This window comes from Arvicola amphibius, chromosome 1 (assembly GCF_903992535.2).
Source record: "Arvicola amphibius chromosome 1, mArvAmp1.2, whole genome shotgun sequence".
Lineage (NCBI taxonomy): Eukaryota > Metazoa > Chordata > Mammalia > Rodentia > Cricetidae > Arvicola > Arvicola amphibius.
The window spans coordinates 96,903,949-96,931,472 of NC_052047.1; the positions used below are offsets into that span (position 1 = coordinate 96,903,949).

The window sequence follows — 27,524 nt, forward strand, 5'->3', positions numbered from 1 at the left end:
TATGGGTGGAGGGGAGAGGAGGGAAGGGGGAGGAGGAGGGGAGGGAGGGGGGAGGAGGAGGGGAGGAGATGGAAATTTTAAATATAAAAAAATAAACCATGAGAGAAAAAAAAAAGAAAAAGAAGAAAAAGGAAAAGAAAATACAGCTCCAAAGCTAGTCTTACACCATTCTTTACAAAAGGAGACTGTTCCTTCTAACTGCACCCACCCACACCCCAATCGCAAAACACTTCATTTAATTGTCTTGGTCATGTACATTTCCAAGATGAGATTTTATATTTCGCTCCCATAGCTTCTGATTATCGGAAAAGCCATGCTTTCCTTTATTAAAGGAGTTTGGTCCAGCTGATGTTGGTGTGTCCCTTCCAATATTCTTCATCCTCATCTTTGCTTCTGGAGGCATTTCTTCAGGCTCACTATCTTCATATTCATTGAAAGCTGCTGCTACTGAAAGGGTTTTTGGAGCAAGAGTTGGAACTGTTTCCTTAGGCTTTCTTGATCCAAGTTTGATGGAGATGGCTGATGCTTTCTTTGTCGTCTGACTACCTATGGCAAATCCAAACTTGGAGATCTTTGTAGGCTTTGTTGGGAGGTCTGCAGCTTCTTCAGCCGATCGCTTTTCAGCGCTGCGACTGGAACTTTCCCCTCCATTACTGGAAGAAACAGTCTTAGTTTTCACAGGTTTTTCTGCTTCTTCTTCAGGTCCTCCAGCGGCTCTGGCTCGCTGCGGCTTCTCTAGCTTCTCCTCTCCCGCATTCCCGTCCGCAATCTTCGCCGCCGCGGCCTCCCCCTTATTAAAGTTTTTAACACATGCTTTGCAGACATTTCCACTTTTCCTTTCTCATTCGTGATGTGAGTAAAGACAGTGACCTATTCTGACTCAAGAATGCAGTTTCATGGTATGAAGCTCAAAAATGAAACACAGATATGATTGTAAAAACTGATATGCATTGTGTATGTTCTATTTGTTGAACCTTATTTTTTTATCCCTAACCTCCTCAGAAACCCTAATATGTAGTCTAAGTTATTTTGTTTCCATTACAGAAGCATGTGTGGCTCAGTTTGTGGTACTGGCCAAGACACAAAGTAGACCACAGTGACAGAGTAAAAAACAGAGTAGGCACCATGTGTGTCACCGTGAAGTGCACTCTATGGTAGAAAGTGGGACTTACTATTTGCAAAGCAATTTTAAAAATCATTTGCAAAAGCGCTTATCAGTGCAGCAAAGAGCTCCCATCCTGGGGTATTTAACCACACTTCGTCACATTTTCAAGCAAAGATTGAGTGCTAAGGGGATTATGGGAAATTCACAAAAGCATGTGTTGATGGAATTGAGAAGTTTGACTTTTTTTTTTTAACTTAACTGTGTCTTTCAATGTCAAATGCACATAGAAATGCATGGGATTCTATTTATAGAGTCTAAACTAACCCTTATAAAGAACTGAAGTCTGGGGAGTTCAGAGAGAAGCAAAAATCATACATAAGAGCATTAGTCAGCTTTGTGACTAGGGAAATGAAATGTTCACACATTTAAAATGCTGCAGTCAAGATGGGAAAAGTCCTTTAGCTTAAGCGATATGTTTACTGAAACCAAGGAAATCTAGGCTCAGAGAAGCTGCAGGGTGTGTTGAATTTTAGCAAGTGTGAAAAACAGACAAGGGGCTCCTGGTATGAAAAAGTAGGAGATTCAGGGTCTCCTCCCCAGGGTCCTTTCAGCGGTATCACTGCCACAACACCTGAGCTTGCTTTCTAAAGTGTGGGGAAGATGAATCAATTCCTACTTCTTAGTCACCAAAGAAAGTAGAGTTCTCTTCAAATTGTAGCTAATGATACTTTCTTACTCTGCCTACTTCTGAGCAGGACGGCTGAACTGGATACTTATTTCATCCGGTTCTGAAAAGATGAGGTAGCAGGTGTTTGGCTAGCCTTTCTGTGAACAGTGTGGAACTACTAGTTCGTGAATTTAGAGGATTCAGAGATTGCGTTCAGTGTTCCTGGACCTTGAACAAGGACTGCAATCCAGTCTGTCATTTTCCCAGGATGCCTTTGAAACACAGCTTAAGTGTGACTATGAGAGGCAATTGAAGAGATTTTATGCTGGTTGAATTCCAAGGTTTTAGGCTTCTCCGTGGCACACAGACTCCTGCAGCAGAAAAACAGGATATTTCTCAGTTTTTACTGTGGAGTGGGAGATCTTGATAATTTTCTAATCTTAGTATTTGCCCTGTTTTCCCTTGGTGTTTTATGTATTAATTCTTTATTTTAAAATCTCAAAACTCTTTCAGCACTCTGTTATATATGCCTTAACTGAGGCTCAACTTTTCTGTATGAAATCTATCAGTAACCCAGTCATTTCCACAGACTTATTACTTAAGGATAGAGATTTAGAAAATGTTGTAAGGTTCAGAAAAGTGCAAATAAATCAGCTTCATGTTTATTACTTTATTGTTTTCAGCAGCAAGCTTTCCTCATTGCAGTATCTTATTATTTTATATAAATTTAAAAATTTTATTCTTTTTTCACATATCAATCTTTATTCACATCTTCCTTCTGGTTTCTTTTAATTCCTTCTATATATTACTAATCACCTGATGTGAAATGTCACACAGGAAGTAGAAGATGTCCCCTTTGAGGACCCTCCTGTTACCTGAGCTTCCTTGCAGGACATGAACCTCTGCTGCACATTTCTAGAACTTTCTTCTTAATTCAGAGACTGACATTGTGGTGGCATAGCAACTGTTCGGTGTATTGATGACCTAATTCCTCAGATTACAGTAATGGGGTACGAGCAGCTGGGAAGGTGTGGGAACTTCTATCTAAAATGCAGAGAGTTGTTAGAGTTTCTACATTGAGCCTCTAAGGAAAGTGAAAGCTTCCTTTCCTTTGACAAGAAATGTGTATGTGGATGAGTGAGGAGAAAAATCTCTGGTGGGTAAGAAGTCATACAGAAAAGCTGACCAGGGAACCAGCAGGCGATAGAAAGTCTGAGTTCTGTGGTAACTCTTGTCTGTCTCTTTAGTCCTTGATAACGCTTGTGCACATGGACTCGTTTTGTACTCTGTTCAGATAGAATTAGTTCTTTGCTTTACTACTGTCTTAATCTGAAAACTTTCTGACATTAGAACTTTTATTTTTTAAAATTTAAAACTATATTATTTACACCAGTTGGGTAGATTTATGCTAACTTGACATGAGCTATGGTCTTCTGACAGGAGGGAACCTTGATTGAAAAACTTCCTCCATAAGATTAGGCTGTAGACAAGCCATTAGAGCATTTTCTTAATTAGTGATTGATGAGAGAGGACTCAACCCATTGTGGGTGGTTCCTTCTCTGTGATGGTAGTCCCAGAGATGGTTAAGAAAGTATGCTGAACAAGCCACGTGAGCAAGTCAGTAAGCAGTGTTCTTCCCTGGCTCCTCTTTCCAGGTTGCTGTCCTGGTTGAGTTCCTACCCTGACTCCCTTCAGTGATGGACAGAGATGTGGAGGCAAAAGTCAAATAAAGCTTTTCCTTTTCTAGTCACTATTATCAGAATGTTTCATCACTGCAACACTAAACACAACTACAACAATATGTTTATTGTGTATTCATATGTGTGTGTGTTTGCATGCAAGCATTGTGTTGTCCCACAATGTGTGGGTGCAAGTCGCAGGTCAAAAGTGGTTCTTTCCCTCCACCATGTGGATCCTAGGGATTGAATTCAGGTAGTCAGACTTGGTGGCAAGCTCTTTTATTTACTAAGCCATCTCACCAGCCCCAGACATCTTCTTTTTAACCTTGATTTTCTTGTACTTGAAAAACTTTATTCTCATCATCACTTCTTCACTTCTCCATCACAGACTTTTCATTTCATATCTTGTCTTAGTTGGAGTTAATATTGTTAGAATAGAATACCATTATCAAAAGCAAATGGTGTAGGAAAGATTTATTTGCCTTATAATTCTTCATCACTGTTCATCGTCAAGGTAAAGTCAGGACAGGAACTCAAGCAGGGTAGGAACCTAAAAGTAGGAGCTGATGTAGAAGCCACGGATAGGTGCCGCTCACTGGCTTGCTCTTTAAGGCTTGCTCTGCCATCTTTATTATAAAACCCAGGACCACCAGCATAGGGTGGCATCACCCACAATGAGATGGGCCATCTGTTGTCCGTCACTAGTTAAGAAAATGCCTGCAGCTTTTCTTTCAGCCAGCTCTTACATTGAGATCCCATCCTCTCCAGTGATTCTAGCTCGTGTTAAGTTGAGATATAACTAACCAGCACATACCGCTGCCATGAACATATAGTCTCTGGACCTGTCCTGGCTTTTTTTCCAGGCCAGGATCATGAAAAGAAAACCTAGTGGAAGTCCTGTGAGTGTTGTCTTGAGGCTAAGCAATACTAACATGGTACAAAGACGAACAGATATGAAGAGTAAACTACTGTTCTTCATTACCAATTGTAGAAACAAGGAGTGCTGGAAAGTTAAACAATCCTATCAACCGCCTTTTCTCTTTGCATTAGGTATAGAAACTGACCTTAAAAGTATGTAGTGTTAGAACCATTTGTATAATAGTAAGCTACGAATTTAGGGAGTATTAAAAAACTGGAAAATGAGTGAAGACATATTTTCCACAGCCCATCCATGGTCACATGAATGTACATTTTTTTTTCCTGAAAGGTCAAACTTGTCAAAATTTTAGACTGAACATTCTGTGACTTAGCATCTGAAAATGTGACCTTTACACTGCATTATTAAACATAAAATATATTCCTGAAAACAAAGCTATTATTCTGCTAAACTTCAAAGTTCAGATACTTGGAGATGCATCGACACACGTCTTCTGAGCAAATAAGGTGGCTTATTTGATCAAACAACAGCCACCCAGACAGTCAGTAATTCTGATCAAATACACTTCTGCACCTCATACTTTCAGGCTTATGTATTAAAGCGATTATCCTCTAATTATAATTGGTGTGTACTGCAGTGGTAATATGTCTGAATAACAAAATGTATTTGTTGCTGTTTTAATTATCTGCATTTTTCATACGTTTTTATTGTTTCTGTTTTAAATGATAATTCATCATTTCTCCCTTCCCCTTTCTCTCTCCAAACTCTCCCATATATTCCCCTTTGAGCTTTTTCAAATTCATGGCCCAGATTTCATTAATTGTTATTCCGTGTATTAAGTATCTGCATATATATATATATATATATATATATATATATATTCCTAACTACAACCTGTTCCATCTGTATAACATTACTTATATGTATATTTTCACACTGACCATTTGGTCATATGCTCATTCTGGGAACACTGTTTTTCCCACTCTCAACATCTCTTAGATTCCTGCCGTTTTTGTGTAAGACCGAGGGTTCACATTGTATTTCTAATGAACTATGCTAGGAGAAATCTTTGAAAGAATGGCTTTTTCTGACTAAAACTAGACGTTCATTCATAAATTTATTTTCATGAAGCAAGAGACATAGCTGTTGTAGAAATAAGACATGGCTTCTTAATTACCTGACATGCATGCTATATATGTGCCTTAGACAGTCTTAGAAATATGGGGAAAAGTTATGTCAAAACAGTGTACACTGGGAGAGACTAGAATTAGCATATGATTGGAAAAGTTATTATAGTAAAGAACAGTTGATAAAATCCCAAAAGCAAATTCACATGGGGAACGTTGTAGTGAGATTCAAAGGAGATGACAGAGATAGACACATGACAGAGAGAAAGACAGAAGGAGGACAGAAAATAGATGGACACATTCAAGGATTGTTTATAGAAGATAGAATTATATAATAAATATAGGATATAGAAGAATGGTAGGGGAATTGCAGATGATCTACAGGATATATATATATATATACATATATATATATATATATACATACAGACCAATGTACAATAAATTATATATATACCAATAGATGATAAAGTATATATATTTATATATAAAACTTTTAACTCAATTTTTTATTGCAGTTTTACAAGTTACTAAGAAGCTTTGATAAAACACAGAGGATTGTGATACATCAAGGTAAGTTCTCCTGAGGACAGAAACTGAGTCTACTTCTGTGACCATAGAAAACTCATTTAAGTTTAATGAACACTGCTGTTTTCAAGTTGAGGTGACTGCACTTTTGACATGTCAGTAAGATTTTTCTTTAATAGTGTGCAAATTGGGAAATATGATGGTTAGAACAGCCTAGACAAAGTCCTTAGTTCAATCTCCAGCCAGGCAAAAGAAACATCGAAACAGTATGTTTTCATTTGTATCAGTTATTGTAACTCATGCCTCTATATTGAGATGAAAGGTCATAGCTAGTTGAAGTGAGAAAAGAAAATTGATTGAGGATTGTGTTCTACATGAAATCCAATTTTAACTTGTGAATGTTCATTTCTGTTTCTTGTTTCAGCCTTCTGCATTTCTAGTGAGACCTGTAGCTAGAAACCCTTTGACTAATGACTTTTTCTGGATAAAATTGAATGTATGGAAGCTTTTTCCATTAAAAGGGAGGCATTTTACTTGATAAAGAAAAGCACAAACACATTTTTTAAAAAAATCTGATATTAGGAATCACTTCCAGATTATATACAGTGCATGTCAAAAAAATAAGATGCAGTGATTATATTCTAGTCAAAAAGGTGTACTAGTAGGTCTAGGAATTCCTTTCATTAAATTGTAGAAACTCAGAAAGTAATTGACCATGATTGAGCGCCTCTGTAAACCTTGAGTACAGAAAATGTTCTGCAGGACCACCAGCTGGTTAATCAACTGTTTGTTCCATCATTACCATACCCAACTCTAATACAGCAGAGCAAAATGAATTTTCATCCCTGAGATACACAATTTTCTGTACTAATTTTGCTGGTGTGTGCAGATGACCAATAATACAATATTTCCTATATGAAAACTTAAAGTATGATCTTCATCTCTTTAAAAGATGATCATCATTCATATTATTTATACTTACTTAACTATACACTGACATGACATATATGCAATTGCTCTCTTTGATTTTTACAACAGTTATATGACTATAAAAACTTTAGTGAGTTATTAAGTAGTTCATTCTTTTTGCATTTTATATTCTTATATTAGAAAGAGGTTTATAAATATAATGCTGCCACATATTAGCCCAGTCATGCTTCCCTCTCATCTTATTTACAAATAGCTGCATTTGGCTAGTTTGCATTATGCATATAAAACTGTATTTTCATTTCACTTTGCTTTAATTTAAATTTTAATTGTTTTATTATGGTGAAAGGCTATAACAATTTAGTTATTCATAACTTATTTGCTTAATGCATATCTCTTCTTCTATAAGAGTTTGCATAATTGAAAATCATATAATTAGTACTAAGGGAATAACAATATTTAATGAGTAATTTCTTCCAATGAGGAGATAATTATGTAGGAATACTTTTGCACTAATTCTACCTTTGGTTAGTATAAATTTTAATGTATCTGTGGGTTGGAAAGACCAATAGCATATCCAGCACTGAGGAGGACAAGTAACGGAGAAAGCAAAACTATAAGTTCTTGATAATGCTAGATTACATAGTATCTAAGAACTCAAACTCTAAGTTGTATTTGTAGATTTTTAGACAATATTAATTAATAGGTGATCAATAAGAAATGTACATGGGAACTCATTCTTTTTGTTCCAGTGGAACAAGGTACCATCCACTCAGCCACATACTGCAGGTGGTAATGTCTTTAGTCAGATGTTGTTCAAGTTAAGGTCACATTGATAAAAAGTCTTGATTCAAACCATCACCATGGAAATGATGCCATCGTCCTCTTCATGTGTTGCCTTGCTTGTCTCAATAGTCATGTCATTTCATCCTACATTATTAATTTGCTCATGTTTCACCTGCTTGCCCATTATGGGGTTTGTTTATGTGTAATTGCAGAGATTGTAATGTACAATGTATACACATATTCAAAACCACAAATGCCCATTCATGTACATGAATATCCATAAAGTCACACACACAAATACATAAGCACCTACACACATGCATAATTATACATACATACATAGAGATAAGTGTGAAAATGCATGCATATATTCACATAAGCATGGACATACACAAATGTATGCATATGATTCAGAAAACAGCATACTATTATTCATAACCATAAAGATAGTTACCTTCACTGGCTTACATGTAAAAATGCAATCATGTACATATCATTGTCTTCATTGATGCCCCAGCAATGCTTAAGCATGCATGAGCAGTCGTTTATGGCACTTCTCCAGTTGTTCCTATCCTGGGAAGTCCCAGAAACTTGTGTTATTGTCATACCCAAATTCCATTGTCTTCTTTTATGCTGTATATCCAGTGCTTTTTGGGCCTTCCTCTTCATCTTATCCCATGCACTTCTCCATGGAGTGTTATCTTCTGGTATATGCTATCATTCATTATCCTAACATGGCCAGAGTATCTCAAGCACCCTTGCTGTGTCTCGTAGTTTACTTCCTTATGTAGATGGAGCTATTTCTTAATGTCATCATTGCACAGCCCATCTCTTTATATGACTCTTAGAATCCTCCTGAGACACACCATCTCAAACACATTCAGCTTCTCTTCTGAGGAGCATTTTACTTTTCAGGTTTCGGAGGCAGCTCAAGACAAGTGTCTCATATACTTGTAATTTGTTGTTGTCGTTATGAATCTTGCTGACCAAATCCTTCCTAGTGCCTCTTGATGTCTTATATGTCTTTTACATGGATGTCAGGAGGCATTTGATAGCATTTGGAGGAGAGGACTTTGAGGTTATACAGGTACCCAGAGAAAATCATAACAATACTAGAAAATGCCTTTAAAGATACCTTTACATCAGTTAAAGTCTGTGGAGAACTAAGTGACCAGTTAAAGATCATTGTAGGAATGTTGTAGAGATGCATTCTTTAACTGCTACCCTTTAGTATATTTCTGGAATTAATAATTACAACAACCCTGGAGGATGAGAAGATAGGCATGCAGATAGGTGGTATACGAATCAATAATGTGTGTTTTGCTGGCCATGTAGCATTACTTGCTGAAAGTCCAAATGAGCTACAGGCCATGGTAAATAAAGTGATGGAATTAAGTGAAAACCTTGGTATGAAAGTAAACATTGAGAAGATTGAGATACAACACATGGGAAGGGTGCACAAGGATTTTTAACATTATAATAAGGAATCAGAACCTCAAACAAACAGTCAACTTTGTTTATCTGGGAAGAAACATGAGTTCAAAGGGGGGGGGAACCTAGCTAATTATATACATTATATAAATATGCATACAGACAAATACATGCATACACAAAAAGCAATGCATACATACATGATCTACACTGTTAATACACATTTATGCATATATAAATATATGCACATACATGCACAAATACAAATACACACAAACCCATAAACACACATGCATACACATACACACAAATATGCCAATATAGAACAAACATGTATGCAATTATACATACATATACATGCACACATACAAATGCACTCCTAAACACACATACACATGCTCACACACATAGATATAAATATACATACAAATGCACACTTATATACAATGCACACATACACATTCAAATACACAAAGACACTCCTAAACACACATACACATGTACACACACATAGATACAAATATACATACAAATAAACTTTTTTTATACTATGCATGCATACAAATGCACAAATAAAGACATATACATGTAAATAGACACAAATAAAAACATATATACAATGCATGCATACTCAGGCACACAAGGCACATATGCACATATTCGCATGCACACATGCAAATGTACATCTACATTTGTACACAGATAATGGACTAGCTGATGAAGCTAGGCTGATAACCATGTCCTTATCATATCTGACTTTGGTGCTTTATCTTTGTGATAGTTTATTTTCCTCCTTACTTAACTTTGAGTATTTTCACTATTGTTTTCAGGGATGATATTTTCATATGATTTCAAAAGATGGGTTCTTGGTCACCAGTACATTCCCTATTTTTTGGAGCCACAAAAATGTTTCTCAAGGCTAGCAGAATGATCAGTTTTTAGGGCTTCCTCCACATGAATACTATGTATTTATGTCCTTCAATCTTTGAGAGGGACTCACAGTCTAGTAACAGGTAAAAGTAGGATTAATTCCTTATTCACTCTCTATATGATAGGACTATTGAAATGAGCTTTCTTTACTTTCTGTTTGATAGAATGTGTGTAAATGCTCATGAGAGATTATTAATACTGATACGCCTGGATTTTTTGCAGAGCAGGTTTAGCCCACAGACTGTTAAGTGTATAAAAGCTTTCTAAGAGTAGAGAGAACAGATGCTGGGGCTCATTTGCATAAAGGTGAGAGGATTCTGAGTAAAGAGAAGTGGTAATTAGGTCTGTGGAAAGGAATCAGCACAGCTATGGTGCCTCAGAGCTTATGCTTGAACTTGCTGAGCACCCGGGCCCTTGTGGGTGCATCTTTTTCCTTTTTGGGGAAACTCCAAGTCTTAATAGCCTTTGGCTATCTGAAGAAAATAAACAATATTTTCAGCTTTTGGGGACACAGGCTGTTCTCTGAAGAGCAGACGGATATATTAATTAAGTCGTTCTTTGCAAATAGTTATTTAAGGCTTAAGGCGATATGAAAAAGGAAACCTTTCTAAGTTGAAGTGAGCCTTGTTACCTATGTTAAAGTCTATTTGAACCCATCATTTATCTCTGTGCTGTCATTCACAGAAACAAGTTGTGAGAATAAAGAAGGTGTTTTGCAAATAATTTAGTTATTTTAAAGTGAATTTTTGCATGATAAAGGCTGGAGTTACATATCAAGTGTTATATTAGGAAGATCTTAAACTTTTCATCAAAGATATAACTTCAGAGAGATACTTGAATATCACCATTCCCGTAGCACACTAAAGAACAGAGTCAAAGAATTTCAATTTTACACAAGTAAATCTATAAAATACCTTAAAATTTCAGCATCATAAACCCACATTTCCCAACAAGTGTGAACAATAATGAAACCAGTAATATAATGTTATGCCCAAATCCGCAAAGGCCCCAAAAAAGCCAACAAGGAGACAGAGTTCCATATGTAAAAGCAAAGAGCCTTTATTTTAATCAAGTTTGCAAACTAGGTCTCTCCACATGTCCAACAGTGTTGGAATAACCGGAGCCCGAGCTCAGTTAGAGTTGGGTTTTTGTAGTAGTAGAGGTGGAGGTGAGGGGTTTCTGAGGTTTTAGGACCTCTGATTGGCTGACATTTGTCTTGGGCTGTCTTGATGAGTGTGCTGCCAGGTGATCCTATCTACAGTGATTGAAATGCTAGGCATTTCCTTTGAATGGTCTGTTCTTGGGTGGTGGTCAGGTAATCTCAGATTGTGGTTGTTCCTTCTACCAGGTATTGCTTCAGGGTAAACTACTGAGACTCAGGCCTCTTAATAAATTTACCTATGGCTGAGTTCTATTCTGGCAGGTGATAACAGTTAGAAGTGAACTCCTTTGGGTGACCTGTCCATACTCAGCTTATCGTTGCTGGTCCCCACAATATATTCACACGGAATTGTAAACCAAGTGCTTCCTCTTGTCACATTCTAGTCAGAAATGAAAAAGGTTTGGGAGAGCCTTGATGAATGCTCGTTCATTCCATATCCCCAGTGCATAACTGACTGGTTGTGCTGTGGGGAAAGAAAAGCAGAATGAAGAAGAACGTGGGAGTCTCGCAGGTCTGTAGACACCTAGAGAGAAGCAGTCTCATCAGTCACAGAAGGAGGAAGAACGTGGGAGTCTCGCAGGTCTGTAGACACCTAGAGAGAAGCAGTCTCATCAGTCACAGAAGGAGGAAGAACGTGGGAGTCTTGCTCAGCAGTCTTATCAGTCACCGTTCAGCATCTTCCCTGACCTGACAGAGAACTGAGTTGTTCATTACCTCATGCTCAGTCAGTCATAGCTGCCATGAAACTAAAGTATAATCGACAATTTTTAAACTTCTTTAATACTTTCATATATAACTTTTAATAATGAAATAGCAGATGGTTCTTAAATCACCTTTTTGTTAACCAACATAGAAACAAAGTGTGGAGGTAGAGATATATGAAAATGTTTAAATTAATAATTTAATAAGGTTATTTTAGAAAATTAGAATAAGTGATGCCCTTTGGCTATCTGAAGTAAATAAAGAGTACTTTCAACTTTTGGGGACAGGTTGAAATCTCTGAACAGGAGATATATACATTGAGGACCATATAATGAAATACAAAGCACTCTCAGTCAATGAGAGTTTAACAGGCATCGAATATGTCATAAATAAAATTAAATATTGAATATTAAAATGATTTTTGTAGTTATCATGAAATCAACATTGGTATAATCTGATAGTTTCTATTATGTAAAATTGTTTTTTATTCAGAAACTTTGAACATGTCTGAAAGCTGACTTAGAATATACTAAATCTCCTATTAGATGCATGGACACACTTAATTTGAAAATCAATGGAATAGCCAGCTGGGATGAAAAACAACTTTCATGCCAGCACTTGGAAAGCAGAGGCAGGTGAATTTCCATGAATTCCAGGTCAGATTGAGCTTTACAGAAGATCACTGGAATTGATGGTATGGTCAGGAGGAGACAGCGCTGTACATCATTAGTGGAAATATAAACTTCCTTGCTGTTGAAAATGAAGATATCTTAACCCATATTCTCTCTCTCTCTCTCTCTCTCTCTCTCTCTCTCTCTCTCTCTCTCTCTTTCTCTCTCTTTCTCTGTGACATTCAGTTTCCATCTGTCTGTCTCTCTGTATCTTTTTAATGTATTAACCAAATCCTAATACATGCTGAACCTCCAAAAACACTTTACAAAAAAACACACAGGATCATTTGCTTTTTCCTTCTCTCATTTTTTTAATGAACATTCTTTCCTTTATTTTACATACTGACCACAGTTTACCCTCCCTCCTCTCCTCCCATCCTCGTCCCTCACGACTCCCATCTACTCCCTTCAGCATTCACCCACTCATCCTTCAGCATGGGCAGGCCTCCCATGGGCTGGAACAAAGCATGCCACATCAAGTTGAGGCAGAATCAAGCTCCTCCCCCTTTATAGAGTCTGGGCAATGTATCCCACCATAGGAAGTGGGCTTCAAAAATCCAGTTCATGCACTGGGGGCAGGTCCTGGTGCCCCTGCCATCTCCCTGCACAGATCAAGCCACATAACTGTCACCCACATTCAGAGGATCTAGTTATGTCCCTAGAGCAATGGTGGGACAAACTTTGATGGAGTAACCAACTGATGTCTGATTTGACTTAAAGCCCACTCTGCCAGGGGCATCCATACCCTACACTGCTTGGGTGACCAAGAAGCAGAGGCTAGATAGCTTAGAGACACAAGGAAGAACAAAATGTTGCCATCCTTTAAAAAAACAGTAACAATAAAATGACACCTAATGGTATTCTGCTATACTCATAGATTGGTACCTTTTGCCTTCATCATCAGAGAAGGTGTCTCCTACAGCAGATGGGAACAAATACGGAGACACAATACAGAAATCCACAGTCAAACACACACACACACACACACACACACACACGGGGGGGGGAGTATTGGGACACAGAGCTGTAAATCCCCCCTCCTTGGGAATTCAGATAACTCCACAAGAGCAGGGGCTACTGATGGTATGGAGTACAGCAGGAAAACAATGTCATCCTAGTTAACTGAGAAAATCTCTTAGGAACTCACAGAGTTAAGCAGCAGGTCAAAGGCCTGTATGGGTCTGCCCCAGATCTTCTGCATACACACTATTGCTTTCAGGTTAGGATGTATGTGGCACTCCTAAACATGCAAATGAGTGGGTCTCTGATTCTCGTGACTTCTCTTCGGCTTCTTTTATTTTTCTGTTGCCTGAAATTGTCCAATTATAATATGATTTTTTTATCTTATTATATTTTATTCTGCTACATTCTACTTTGCCCATTCTTTTCTAAAGAGAGACAGAATGGCAGTGATCTGGGTGAGAGAGAAGGTGGGGAGGAACTGGAACAAGAAGAAGGAGAGGAAATTGTATTCAGATTATATTCTATGAGAAAAAAAATCTACATGTAATAAAGGATAAAAATAAATTTTAAAAAGAATATAAAGAAGCCGGGCAGTGGTGGCGCATGCCTTTAATCCCAGAACTCAGGAGGCAGAGACAGGCGGATCTCTGTGAGTTCGAGACCAGCCTGTTCTACAAGAGCTAGTTCCAGGACAAGCTCCAAAGCTACAGAGAAACCCTGTCTCAAAAAACCAAAAAAAAAAGAATATAAAGAAAATGTGGTTATGAATTTAAGTAGGAGCAGGGTGAATAAACATTGGATGAGTTTGAGGAAGGAGAGGAAGAAGGATAAAATGCTCAAAATAGCAAATCTATAAAAATAGATAATAATAGTAATAATAATAACAATAATAATAGAATGTATTTTATATTTTCTTATTACTTCTGAAGGCATCAATGTTGTTTACGGAAGTTTGTACATAGTTGGTATTGTGAGTTGTGAGTTTTGCCTTTCAGACATAGCAGATATCTGTCAGAATTTTACAAATTATAGCTAATACATTATACTTTGAAGGAGATATGACCACTGAAGAGCTGTGATTCATTTTAGATGATCAATAATCACACAAGGGGGATCAAAGCCTTCCCCTTGAGGCATATCTGGGCCTCTCAGGCGGGTGGAGGGGCATTGAGGCAGTGACTCTGTGTACTTCTGGATTTCCTGGAGAATACTATCCAGGTCAGGGTGGCCTCAGACTACTAGGACCCTCCTGGATCTTCATCAAACTGATGGTTTTGAAACTGCATAATATCTGGTTTTAAGATGGCACAATCTCTAGTTTAATGTTCTGTCTCTATCCTGATGTAAACCATGTAAACATGGTTGAATAAGCATGAAATGAGCACTTTTAGTGATGCAAGTGTGGATTGTTTTTGAAGAGAGTTCAGAATCACTGACTTAGAGAGTTTGCTCCTATGGACACTTTCTCAAACAACACTACAGTTTGTTTAGACCACTCTAGACAAAGCATGTCTGATTCTACTTTTTAGTTAATCATCCTTACAGCACTATTTTCTCTCTCAGGTCAATACCACATAAGACAAAAATCTTCTGAAAAAGACAAGAAGATAGATGTCTTCTTGCTGTCGTGCTGTTCGTCTAACAGGGAATAAACACTCCCGACTGGAAATGAATAATTCAAGGGGAGGGAACTGATCAGTGAAATGGGAACTGTCATATTGATAGCAGGAAAAATCACTAAGAAAACAAAAGCAGCTTGGACAAGAAAAATTGTATTTGGTCTATCAAACACTAAACCCTTCATGAAGTCTGTGGGTTTTTAGATTGATTGCTTTTCAATAGGATTAATAATTTATTGTGAACCTGCTGAGTAAAAGACTGAATTCAGTGGAGAAAAGTAGGACTTCAATTAGCCCAGCTAACCCATTTGACTCAACCGACAATTACCAAATACAACAGCACTTCAATATACAGTTTGGTAAAAAGGGCAGTACGCTCTGTGAACTTTCTCTTGACTCATCAGACAGCTATTGGAAGTTTTAAAAAATAAGGAAAGGTAAAGAATAAAGAAGAGATGCATATATATATTCAAAATTAGAATATCAATTTATGCTTTAATGGGAAAATTTTCCTATACTAATAAATAATGATAAAAATTCATATATAATTTGTCATAAGTAGAAGCTATTTATAAATGTACCACAAACCGAGAATATAAAAATGAACTAAAATAATCAATTAAGCATCAACAAATTGCCAAACTAAGGATTGTGAAACATTTAGCAACAAAACAAAAATTTAAATTTATAAGTATGAGAAATATATCCAAGAGAACATGCATTACACAATCTTTCTAAGTTTTTATACACTGTAAGTTGGAAATGATTAAATAAAGGGCAGATGATAATAATTACAAGATGAAAGGAAAGAAAACTAGAAGAAACAAACTCAATAAGATGGAAAGCCTACAGACTACATCACTTCAGAATATTAAATGAGCTTGAAGGAGGCCAGAAAGGGTACAAGTGCACACAGGGGTCTAGTTGATGAGTGTTGCCTATGAATAGGGTCTGATTTGTATCCCTGTCTTGATGTTGTTTTAGTTTTACCTGGTGCCCTCAGTGGTGTTCACCTCTACTGTGTAGCATGTGCAGGTGGTGGTAAGAAAATCCTGTAGACTGGGTGACTTAAGAGCAAACAATTTATTGCTCTAGGCTCTGCGGGTTTTTGAAGTCTAAGATCAAGGTACTTGTGGATATAGTGTCAAGTGGGCTCTGTTTCCTGCTATGAAAATTTCTTATGCATCTCAAACATAGAGGGTAAGGGATCACGCTCTTTTCTTATTAGGGTATGATCTTCTCATGAAGGCTCCAAACTCATGACCAGAGTATCTGCACAAAGGCTGAAAAAGTCTGGTCTTCAGTGTCCTGTGGGTTAGCCCAGCTATTGTGATTTCAAGATTCTAATAACCATGGCAAACCTGAAAGAAAGTGCTCCACAATAAACTATTTCAGCATATGAGTTTGAGAGAATATAGTTCCATATCATAACTTAGTACAGTATCAAGGGCTATGAAAAAACTATTTAAAATAACCTCTATCTCTATAGTAAGTGCCATGTTTTTAGTATGTATTTTAAAGTAAGTCTTGTGTGTCTGAGTACTGATGAGGTTAAAATATGAATTTTTTTATCCTCTATGGAACACAGATAAGAGAACTAATAGATGGATCAATATTAGACTACAAGAAGGACACAATTTGAAAGGGTTTCTCTAAGAAAGACAAAGGCCGTGTTTAGTCCCTCAGCTTTCCTTTTCCCCCAGCAGCTTAAACAAAGACACAGGAGGAGAGATCAGGGCTGCTACAGAGAACAAAGGTCAAAGGTTGCCTTGAAGGAGGCTATGAGAAAAGAAAGCTTCTACAAATGGGTTGAGGACATTCTAAGTTCTACAAACGGTGTAGATGGATTGAAGATGCCCACAAGTTGTTTGTGTCTTATGAGAAATGCAGAGTTTTAAAGCCAATAAGAATGTGAAATACTATGTCGAACAACTAACCAAAATGAAATAAAACTAATGTAAGAGGTTAATGACAGATATCTTCAAAACACTTTTGGTGCTTGGATGTAAAGAGGCAGTGCCCAGTCCTTAAAAAGGAAGTATTTTTGGCATAGGATAACATGAATGAAACCTTGGGGCCTTAAGAATCAGTCAGTCATAAAAATAGAATGCTTAAAGGGAAAAGTGAAAAGAGCCTCATTTATTTCAACAGAAAATAGGCTGTTACTTACCCAGACATAACAGATAGGGAAGAGAGAAGAGGTAATATAATCCATAAGGAAATTCAGTGTTATTCTTTATCATATACAGAGTTTTGATGGTAATGACGATGGTAACTCCTAATATGACCATTTTACTGCCATCGAATTGCACTTATAAAATTGGTAAAGTGTGAAATACGGCCATGCTCTGGAACAGTACTAAGGTAAGAACTGGAGAAAGAACTTGAACTACCTGAAGGCAGCAATGCAGCTGGGCGACAGTGAAGCCTTCTGCCATGCCAACTGCATAGTTGCCTGCCTATCACTGTGAATAAATACCCAACTAAAAGCAAATTAAAGAGAATAGAGATGATTATGGCTCACAGAGGAAGGGTCCTGCATGAAAGTAATGGTGACAGAAGAGCTTGACGTAGAAGTTGCCTCCACTAACAGGAAGCAGAAAGAGATGCACTGCATTGGTCAGCTTAGTGTCCATGTTTTCTATGAGCAAGCACGCATGAATGGTGCTGCTCAAGGCCACCAGCCCATGATTGGAGCTGCCCAGATTACAGGCCTCCCACCTCTGTTACCTAATCAAGATAACCTATTCTAAGCATGCTAGAGACTAACTTACTTTAGACAAGCCCTCCCAAGCATGCTAGAGACTAATCCACTTTAAATAACAACCCCTAAGCATAGTCAGGAGCAGAGCTCCTAGTGGATTCTAGAGCTGATTAAGTAGAAAATCAAATTTACCCTCACAGATGTAAAATTCATGCTGTATACATTTTGATTAAATTAATTTTTTTCAGACTAATGCATTTTATTTTTAATTGTATGAATGTTTTTTTTCTGTATGTGTATATGTGTACCACATGTATGCCTTGTGCTTTCAGAGGCCAGATGAGGGCATCATAGCTCTTGGGATTAGAGTTATGTGTCACACACAGGGAGTGCTAGGAGCCAAGACTAAGTACTCTACAGGAGTAGTAAATGATCATGATGACTGAACCATTGTTACATTTTATTTTATGTAAGTATGAACATTCTGTGCTGTGATTAAATATATTTTAAATGGAACTTAATGAATGTAACCACCTGTGTTAACTTACTGGGCCAAGGTCACCTCATGTGGCCTCAAGAAATGAAATTAGGCCAAGTTGGAGAGGTCACAGCTGAGGCTGTGCCAATTTTACTGAAAGAAATCAGACTTTTTATACATTTATCAGAAACAGAATACAATGGCAATGGTCAAGATCAATATAGTTGTTGTTGTTGTCAAGATATAGAGAAGTTTGAACGTCATACAGGGTAGAAAAGACTATTGTCTAAGAACCATTGTACTGTCAAGCCTTCATGCTTCCTTGACCACTAAGGAAACAGAGAAACACAAAGTGGCCTGAATGCTTCACTATCTGAGAGAATGCATCCATCTCTGAGGAACTGGAAGGCACATAGTGCCCCAGGAGTCATGGACTCCAAGGTTAGCTGATGGATGGCATTGGGTGGGTAAGTGTTTTAGAGGCATCTGGTAAAGGACCAGAGAGAAACAAGTTGTAGAATCAGCAAACACAATCTTTTCAGAAAATATCTTCATTATATCTACATTATGCACCTGAATATTATAATCAGTAAAGTCTGCTGTGTATCAGCATTAGGAGGCCATTTTAGGATTTCTGAGGCTGTAGTGAGGCAGGTGTGAACTACAAATCACAGTTGCTTAGAAACACCAGGCAAGGCCCAGAAGCTCTAATGAAGATAAATACAAAAATCCAGAAATCATGACTGGAGATGGCTATGGTATATTTCCTTCCTGTATAATTTTGCAAGACATCATTTGCCTATACTGTTGGGATTACACTGTTCAGCTTATTTCAATATTTGGCCTTTCTTACATTTCTAGTGTAACATTCCTTCTATTACTTTGTAGACTGGCAGTTATTGATCAGTACATACTAATTGTAATTAAATCAATGGAATACTTGATGACAGAGATAACATTGCATATTAATTATGTCAATGAAGGACAACCATAAAGACCCTGAATTCCCTTCTGAATTTTCCCAGCAGCTGTCAAGACCTTATCTTTCCTAATTACTCTTACTAAACATCTGGAGTATCCCAAATTAAAGCTAGAGTCAAGGTATCATATCTTTGTGACTAGTGGACCACATGAAAGAATCAATTGTTTATCCTACTTTCCAAGCACAGTGACCCCAGAACTGATTAAATGATCCCCAAATGCCTTGCATCCCTCTTCCTGTTCTATTAGTATGAAAGTGATCCTGTGGGCATGGTAGCATATGTCAGTAATTCTAGCCCTAAGGAGACTGAGGCAGGATAATTGTGAGTTTAAGCTATTATGGCCGACAAAACAAGACACTGTCAAAACAAGTAAACAAAATGAATAGGACTTGTATACAGAATATTTCCAAGAAAAGGATCTAACTTATGATGAATATGCTTAGAAAAAATTAGGATCCTCCAATCATATGTTTTAACCTTTCTATTTTTGTTTTTTGATTAATTTTAAGTCAGGTTTGTGACTACTCTAGACTTGATAGACTCTATCCTACTCTGAGATTTCAATTTCTCTCTGTTGCCGTCAGTGAAGGCAAAGATGGTTAAATCTAATTGAATGTGCTCATGTTCCTTGCTTTCCCAAACTAGTAATGTTCTTCAGTTCTTCCATTATGTGTCCTTTATAGACACAGCTAAGGCGCCATCTGGTAGCCAGATCACAGTCTACTGTCTGATCACTGTCTTTTGTCTGATCACTGTATACCTGTCTGATCACTGTCTATCCGTATGATCATTGTCTCCCTGTCTGATCACTGTCTACCTGTCTTTCTGAGCACTGCCTTCCAGTGTTCTGAAGATTCACCTGAGATTCCATCTTCCCTGTTTCTCAGATTGAGGTAGTTTGGCAATCTCTGGTGTTTCATCTTCTGCCTTGAACTCACTCTTTTAATATTGAGTGTGTGTCTCTCCAGTGCTTTCACTACTGTTCAGTAGGGCTCCAGTTATATGAACGGGAACTTGTGATGGGAGTCACACACACATGCATATGGAAGCTCAGTCTCACTGAGCTACATCCTTGATTTGTTTGTATGTTAATGCTTTTACACAGGCAGTTTTGTTATCTTGGCCAGGCTGAACTAGGGGTTGTGATATTTTTTTGTAGCCTGGCTACACACCTCACCCAGGAATGTGGTAATCAAAGATATTTATTATTCTCTTTTAAGCAACGTCTGTTTTACATGTTATTTTGGTTTATTGCTAATATATCAAGTATTATTATCAATTACTGTCCATCCTTTGCTAGTTGGTATATCAATTTTGATACCAGAAATGCATGATTAAAATGAAATGTGTTCTAGCCTTTTAGAATCAATAGCCCATTAAGTTGCAGTAATTATGTCTCCATAGAACAAGATGGATCCAAAGTTATTTAAAGGTGCATGACAATTGACTTGGAATCAACACAATAACTTCCCATGAACAATCTTCTCACTAAGAACAGCTACTGAAGCTTGAAAAGAAGTATAAAATTATGTTTGAGGACATAAGAGGATAAAGAGATTTATTTGGCTGTTATTTCCAGGCAGACTTGAAGTCTCAAAATGCTCAGGTGTGGAAACACTTTTCCTACTTAAGTATTTTTCCAAATATATATAAAAAAGAAGTGGCTCCTGAGAGACTGAGAAGCTAAACAGAAATCTTAATTTAACTTGGAGAAAAAGCTTGCTCTTTCATTGCTCTCTGGAGACAGAATAAAACTTGGAGTTTCATTTCTGATATTTTAAATAGGATTGGTGATAAATGGTCAAGGTTTTCTATGAGAGTCTAAAATATTCCATCCAAGAAGGAAAAGTAGTGGGAATATACAACTACTATTAAAGCTAACATGAAATTAAATGGATAGAAAATGCTCCTAACCTGCTTCTTGAAAGAAAAGGAATCCCAATTAGTAGGTGTCTATAGAGGTATGAAGATGTCAGATCTAGTTTTGAAATCTACAACTTACTACAAACCGTAAGCAGGAACATGAAGCATTGTGTAGCAGGAGAGGGCATCCATGAACAACATGTAAAGTAGCATCAGTTCTGAAGCCCTTTCTGAAAGCAAGCAAAATATTAAGCCACAGAGCTAAAATGAGTCAATACAGAAGGAGAACCTCTTTGAGATGCATTGAGGGTAGAAAATCGTGCCTGATCATGTCCTGACTGTAGCTGATTCTGTGCGAAAAGAAATGAGATTCTCCAAACAGTCCTCTGAGGAAAGAAAGAAAGCTCAACAATGTGCTTAGAACATAGGAAGGCAGAGACATGTGCATTTCTATAGCCTCAGACTCTATATCAGTTTGAACTTGACTTGTTCATTAACACTGATAAATTACCTACAGCATATTAATAAAAGAGTTAATTATCATTCTCTAATGGGGAGAGCAGAGAAACACAGCTTGATCTTTCAGCCTCAGTCATGAATAAAGACTACCTTTTCGAAAACTGGCCAACTAATTTTTAAGCCTTGGAATGAGAAATACCTGTTATTTTAGGACTAGGGAGACAGCAAAATAAACAAACATAGAAAGCTACACAGCACACTGGGACTATAAAGATGTTGTGATAAATTAGATAAAAATTAGATGCAGACTAATCTTTTGAGAAATTACAACGATATAAGAAGTTAAAAGACTACTAATATTAGAAAGACAGTGGGCAGTATAATCTGGCAGATGTAGCAAGTGTGTATTTCAGAATGCAATATTCTAAGAGACATTTCAGTTGTTGCAACATGCTAATACACGTGCAATTTAAGTCTCATGGAAAAAAAGAAAAGTAAAGAAGAAAAGCTAAGTACAATTTTGAATCTTCAAATTTTCTAAAACCAATAGAAGGCTTTAATACAAAGAGTAAACGGACATACAAACAAAATTCTCCATGTAATAGTACAAGTGCGAAAACAGAGACAAAATGAAAACCTTCAGAGTATACTCAGCAGAAAAACACTACACACAAAGAAGGAGCTGCCAGCTACTAAGTATATTTCAACAATAACAGAGGCCAGAATAATATAGAATCATTAAAAGAAAAAGAAATAAATTAGTAAATAAATGGATATTTTAAAATTTCTTCTGTTAAATTAAATACATTTCCATAGACAGAGTAAATTGCAAGCATGTGTCAGATAAAATAGAAAACCTGAGTCTCTTTATGTAATTTAAAATACAATTGCATAAAATCTACCAACAAAGAAAACCAAATTATGTAATAGAATGATTCTTTTTTTTTTTTTTTTTTTTTTTTTTTTTTTTTTTTTTTTTTTTTGGTTTTTCGAGACAGGGTTTCTCTGTAGCTTTGGAGCCTGTCCTGGAACTAGCTCTTGTAGACCAGGCTGGTCTTGAACTCACAGAGATCCGCCTGCCTCTGCCCTCTGCCTCCTGAGTGCTGGGATTAAAGGCGTGAGCCACCGCCGCCCGGCTTTAGAATAATTCTAAATCACTCAAATAAAATTAATGTAAATATTTCTCAACCTTTAAGTTATGGAAAATTTCCAAAATCTTCTCATTGTATTATAAGACCCTTTACTCCATTATTTGGAGAAGTCGGAATTAGAAATAAGACTTCTTTTAAATATGGGTGTAAATGAAGATTTCTTTAAAAATGTCAAAAGTGTTCTCGCTCCTTCTGCTCCTCATCGGGACCTTGGGAGCTCAGTCCAGTGCTCCAATGTGGGGCTCAGTCACCTTCCCCATCTGTCGCCAGCTGGAGGTTCCCTCACGGTCCTGACTTTCTTTCTCATGTTCTCTCTCCTTCTGCTCCTCATCAGGACCTTGGGAGCTCAGTCCGGTGCAGAAGGAGCGAGAACATGAGGGAGAAAGTCAGGAACGAGAGGGGTGCGTTCACTCATGGAGACGGTGGGACAGAACTAATGGGAGATCACCAACTCCAGTTGGAATGGGACTGATGGATCATGCGACCAAACCCGTCTCTCTGAGTGTGGCCAACAGCGGGGGCTGACTGAGAAGCAAAGGACAATGGCTCCGGGCTCTGATTGTTCTTCATGGACGGGCTCTGTGGGAGCCTTCTCAGCTTGGTCGATCACCTTCCTGGACCTGGGGGGAGTTGGGAGGACCTTGGTCTTAGCATAGAGTGGGGAACCCTGATGGCTCCTTGGCCTTGAGAGGGAGGGAGGGGAGGTATGGGTGGAGGGGAGGGGAGGGAAGGGGGAGAAGGAGGGGAGAGAAGGGGGAGAAGGAGGGGAGGGAGGGGGGAGAAGGAGGGAAGGAGATGGAAATTTTTAAATATAAAAAAAAATAAACCATGAGGAAAAAAAAAAATGTCAAAAGTGGAACATGCTGGTAAAAAGAATAAACTAATGTTATGAGAAAAATTTCATTCCAAGTACAGAAACACAGCTTGTCTTCACATTAACTAATGCAAGTTAGACTGTCAATTTAAAGAAACATGATCACTCCAGCAGTGACGTGCAGAGCTAGTGACCAAACTAATCTTTCTTATACACTCTCAGCAGACTTGAACTTGAGGGTAACATTCATCCATCAAGCACATTCACGCACAAAGATCCCTCCAGATTGGAGTGAATCAAGAGATCCCAACATGTCTGACTGAAGCCGCAGATGCTGAGTGGCCCAATTTAAACTGCTCATAGTTAAAAAAAAAAAAAAAAAAAAACAATGTGAAGTACAAATGCCCTCAGCACCAGGTCTTCTCAGGAAGCAAAGAAAAGCAGAAAAAGTGGGACGAGATCTAGAAAATTAACGTTAAGGATGGTGAAGCTGCTTCAGCAACAAAAGCAATAAAAAATTAGCAAGATGGCTTATAATAAGATCTCTTCACAATAACTTTATCTGATATGAGCAAAACAATAGCTATGCAAAGTATACGGTATCACAGATTGGTTCATTTATTTTCATACAATTGAAAACTGTAGAAAAATAAAGTGGCTACAAGGAAAAATATGAGAAAAAGAATACAGAACAGATCAATGAGTGGAGCAACGAACCACTTGTAGAACAGACAACTTAATTTTAAAATCAGGCCAATAGACCTCAGTTGACTTTTACATAACTTATAGTCTCAGATAAGATCCTAAGAGATCAGATTTCAATGTAATTAGAAAGCAGAGTCATTTGTACATAAAATCAAAAAGCAGCCTGTAGATAACATATCAAAGCTAAACTGTGTGTTGGTCCCTGACAATCAGTTGTGAAAATCACTGTAAGTGTAGTATATCCATGCCCTTGACCCAGTAATATTCCAGACAGATTGAGAAATTTAAAATACTACAAATAAAATCACTCACAAGAGAGAGAAAGGTACAGCCTAAGCAGAAATAAATCTTCTGCAGAGAAAGGCGGCATGGACTAGCTCTGTTAGGGCAGGGATTTGTGTTTTTCATAGCAGACTGAATAGTTTCTGATTTCAGAGCCTTGAGTCTGTAAGGAAGGCAAGTGAACTTGTGCTTGGAGCCCCTTTCTCTTCACCTCTGTTAGGAGAGCTAGTCCTCAATAGTCTCCAGGGGAGGGTGCGCTGTCACCTCTGTTGCCATGGTAACCACTCAGCTCTCCCACTGTTAGTTCACCTGAGAAAAAGTAACATTTTAACCTTTTCTGACACAAATTGGAGCTCCTGGTTGTTCTTTCTCAGTAGGAAGTCTGGTAAACCAGTAGGAATTATGTTGTAGGGCAATTAAAATCATATATGCTTACTGAAAGTTCCTCCTATAATATTCTGCCTTCAGGGATGTGTGCTGACTGCTCCCAATGTGGAATGTGAGCACCGCTGCAGTTCACTAGTATGGTCCTAATCAATAAGCACTTGTGTGAATATGGATATACTTAACTGTTCAAATCATATCCAAATGAACTGACCTGAACACTCACCCAAGCAACATGTATGGCAATGGTGTCAGGGAATGTACGTATCTGCACAGCCAAACCAGTTGAGTTGGCAGTAAGGGCATCGTCAGAAACAAACATGAGTTCCTAGTGAAAGTACAATCTGAGGTGACCGCTCCCATCATGACTACACTAAGATTCTGAAGGTGCTGGACAGAGAAATTGTAGGAGATGATCAACACCCCCTCTGACTTTCAGAGTAGTTGTGGACATGGTTGGTTGAAGAAAAAGAGGAAAGACAGACAGAATTCCTTTAAGGTTATTTCATATCCACACTACAGTGATATAATAATAATAATAAATAATAATAATAATAATAATAATAGTAATAATATGTTAGAAGCAGTTGGGATGGCAGATGGATGTAATCCAGCACTTGAGATGAACATGCTGGTACTGGTCTACAATGTAAAGCCCTATCTCAGATAATAGCACCAATGAATGTGGGCATGATTGATACATGCTGTTTGTTTTTCAGTTTTGTTTTGTTTTGGTTTGTTTTTGTTTTTGTTTTGAGACAGAGTTTCTATGTGTTGATTTGGAGGCTGTCCTGAAACTTGCTCTGTATACAAACCTGGCTTCAAACTCACAGATACCTGCTTGCATCTGCCTCCTGAAAGCAAGAATTAAAGGTATGCACTACCAACAAGTGTGAGTTTTTTAAAAGTCAACATGTGAAAACTGTTGTACTGAGAAATTATCTTGATCAGACTAGCCTGTGGGCATGTTGATGTGATTCCCTTGATCGCTAGTTGACCTAGTTTATTCTTTCTGGTACCATTCCACACACTGGGACCTGAACCATCTGAGAGTGAAGAAAGTAACCGAAATCAAGCAAGCAGGCAGCATGGGAGCATGTGTTTCTCTCTGCTCTTGATGGTGGGTGTGCTGACACTGGCTGCTTGATTTCCTGCTGTGATTTAGCTGAGATGATAGACTTGAGCCTTCACAGCTGATCTTGTTCAGTCTTTCATCACAGAAGCAGCAATGAAACTAGAACAAAAAATCTAGAGTCATGTTGCTTTCATAGTATCTATGACCAACACTAGATGTGAGAGCAATAACTCTTGCTGACACTGATGCACAATCTTCTTATCATGTCTTGTTAAGATTCTTTTTTTTCACTTTTTTATTGTTTTTAAAGAAAACACTATCTGTTTTCATTTTACATACCAATACCAGCTCCCACTCCCTCTCATATCCCATCCCCTCCACCTAATGCCTTCTACCCCACCCGCCTCCCATCAACTCTTCAGAGAGGGCAAGGCACATTGCTTTGGGGAAGGTCCAAGGCCCTCCCTACTATATCCAGGCTGAGCAAGGTATCCATCCAAAGAGAATAGGCTCCCCCAAATCCAGTACATGCAGTAGGGATAAATGCTGGTCCCAGTGCCAGTGGCCCTGTAGTCTGCCCTAGCCACAAAACTGTCACCCACATTCAGAGGGGCTAGCTTGGACCTATGCTGTTACCTTCCAGTGGCTGGAGTTGGTGAGTTCCCATTAGCTCAAGTAGATTGCTTCAATGGGTGTCTCCATTGTGGCTTGGCCTCTCAGCTCAAATTCTCACTCTTCCCACTCTTCATATAGACTCTGGGAGCTCAGTCTAGTACTCTGATATAGGTATCTGCCTCTGTTTCCATTAGTTGCTGGATAGAGGTTCTATGGTGATATTTAAGTTATTAAGTCTGACTACAAAGCAAGACCAGTTCAGGCACCCTCTCCTCTATTGCTTAGGGTCTTAGCTATGGTCATCCTTGTGGACTCCTGAGAATTTCCATAGTGCCAGATTTCTTGCTAGCCCTATAATGGCTCCCTGAATCAAAATATCTCTTTCCTTGCTCTTATCTCTGTCCTTCTTCCACCTCAACTCATTCCATTCCCTCAGGATCTCCTCCCTCTTCCCTTCTCCCCTTGTCTTCCCCTTCTGCCCTCCCTACTTTCCCCACCCCCGTGCTCCCAATTTTGTCAGGTAATCTTGTCTATTTCCCCTTTCCAGGTGGATCTATGTATGTTTTTCTTAGGGTTAACCTTGTTACTTAGCTTCTCTAGGATCATGAACTATAGGGTTAATATCCTTTTCTTTACAGCTAGTATCTACTTATGAGAGAGTACATACATACATTAATATCTCTTAATATCAATGAACTTAATTCACCTATAAAAAGTCACAGGCTAAGGGAATGAATATAAAAGCAGGATCCAGCCTTCTGCTGTGTATATGAAACACACCTCAATCTCAAAGACAAACATAATCTAAGAATAAAGGGAAAAGATTTGCCAATAAAA

At 37.9% G+C, this 27,524-nt stretch overlaps 1 protein-coding gene across 1 annotated transcript; it reads right to left on the reverse strand.

Annotated features, from left to right (window-relative positions):
• Positions 1 to 221: 221 nt before the first annotated feature.
• Positions 222 to 25,319, reverse strand: LOC119814437 (PEST proteolytic signal-containing nuclear protein-like). Its single transcript, XM_042055418.1, has 2 exons — positions 25,224 to 25,319; positions 222 to 790 (listed from the first exon to the last, which is right to left on the reverse strand). Exons 1-2 carry the CDS (start codon positions 25,317 to 25,319, stop codon positions 236 to 238), a joined length of 651 nt encoding a protein of 216 aa, XP_041911352.1. The 3' UTR covers positions 222 to 235.
• Positions 25,320 to 27,524: the final 2,205 nt, after the last annotated feature.

Coding starts and splice junctions, on each gene's coding strand:
- LOC119814437 (XM_042055418.1), bottom strand. CDS start 25,319: ATGTTTGTTTCTGACGATGCCCTTACTGCCAACTCAACTGGTTTGGCT. Junction 791..25,223: donor TTGCCATACATGTTGCTTGG/GTGAGTGTTCAG, acceptor AACTTTAATAAG/GGGGAGGCCGCGGCGGCGAA.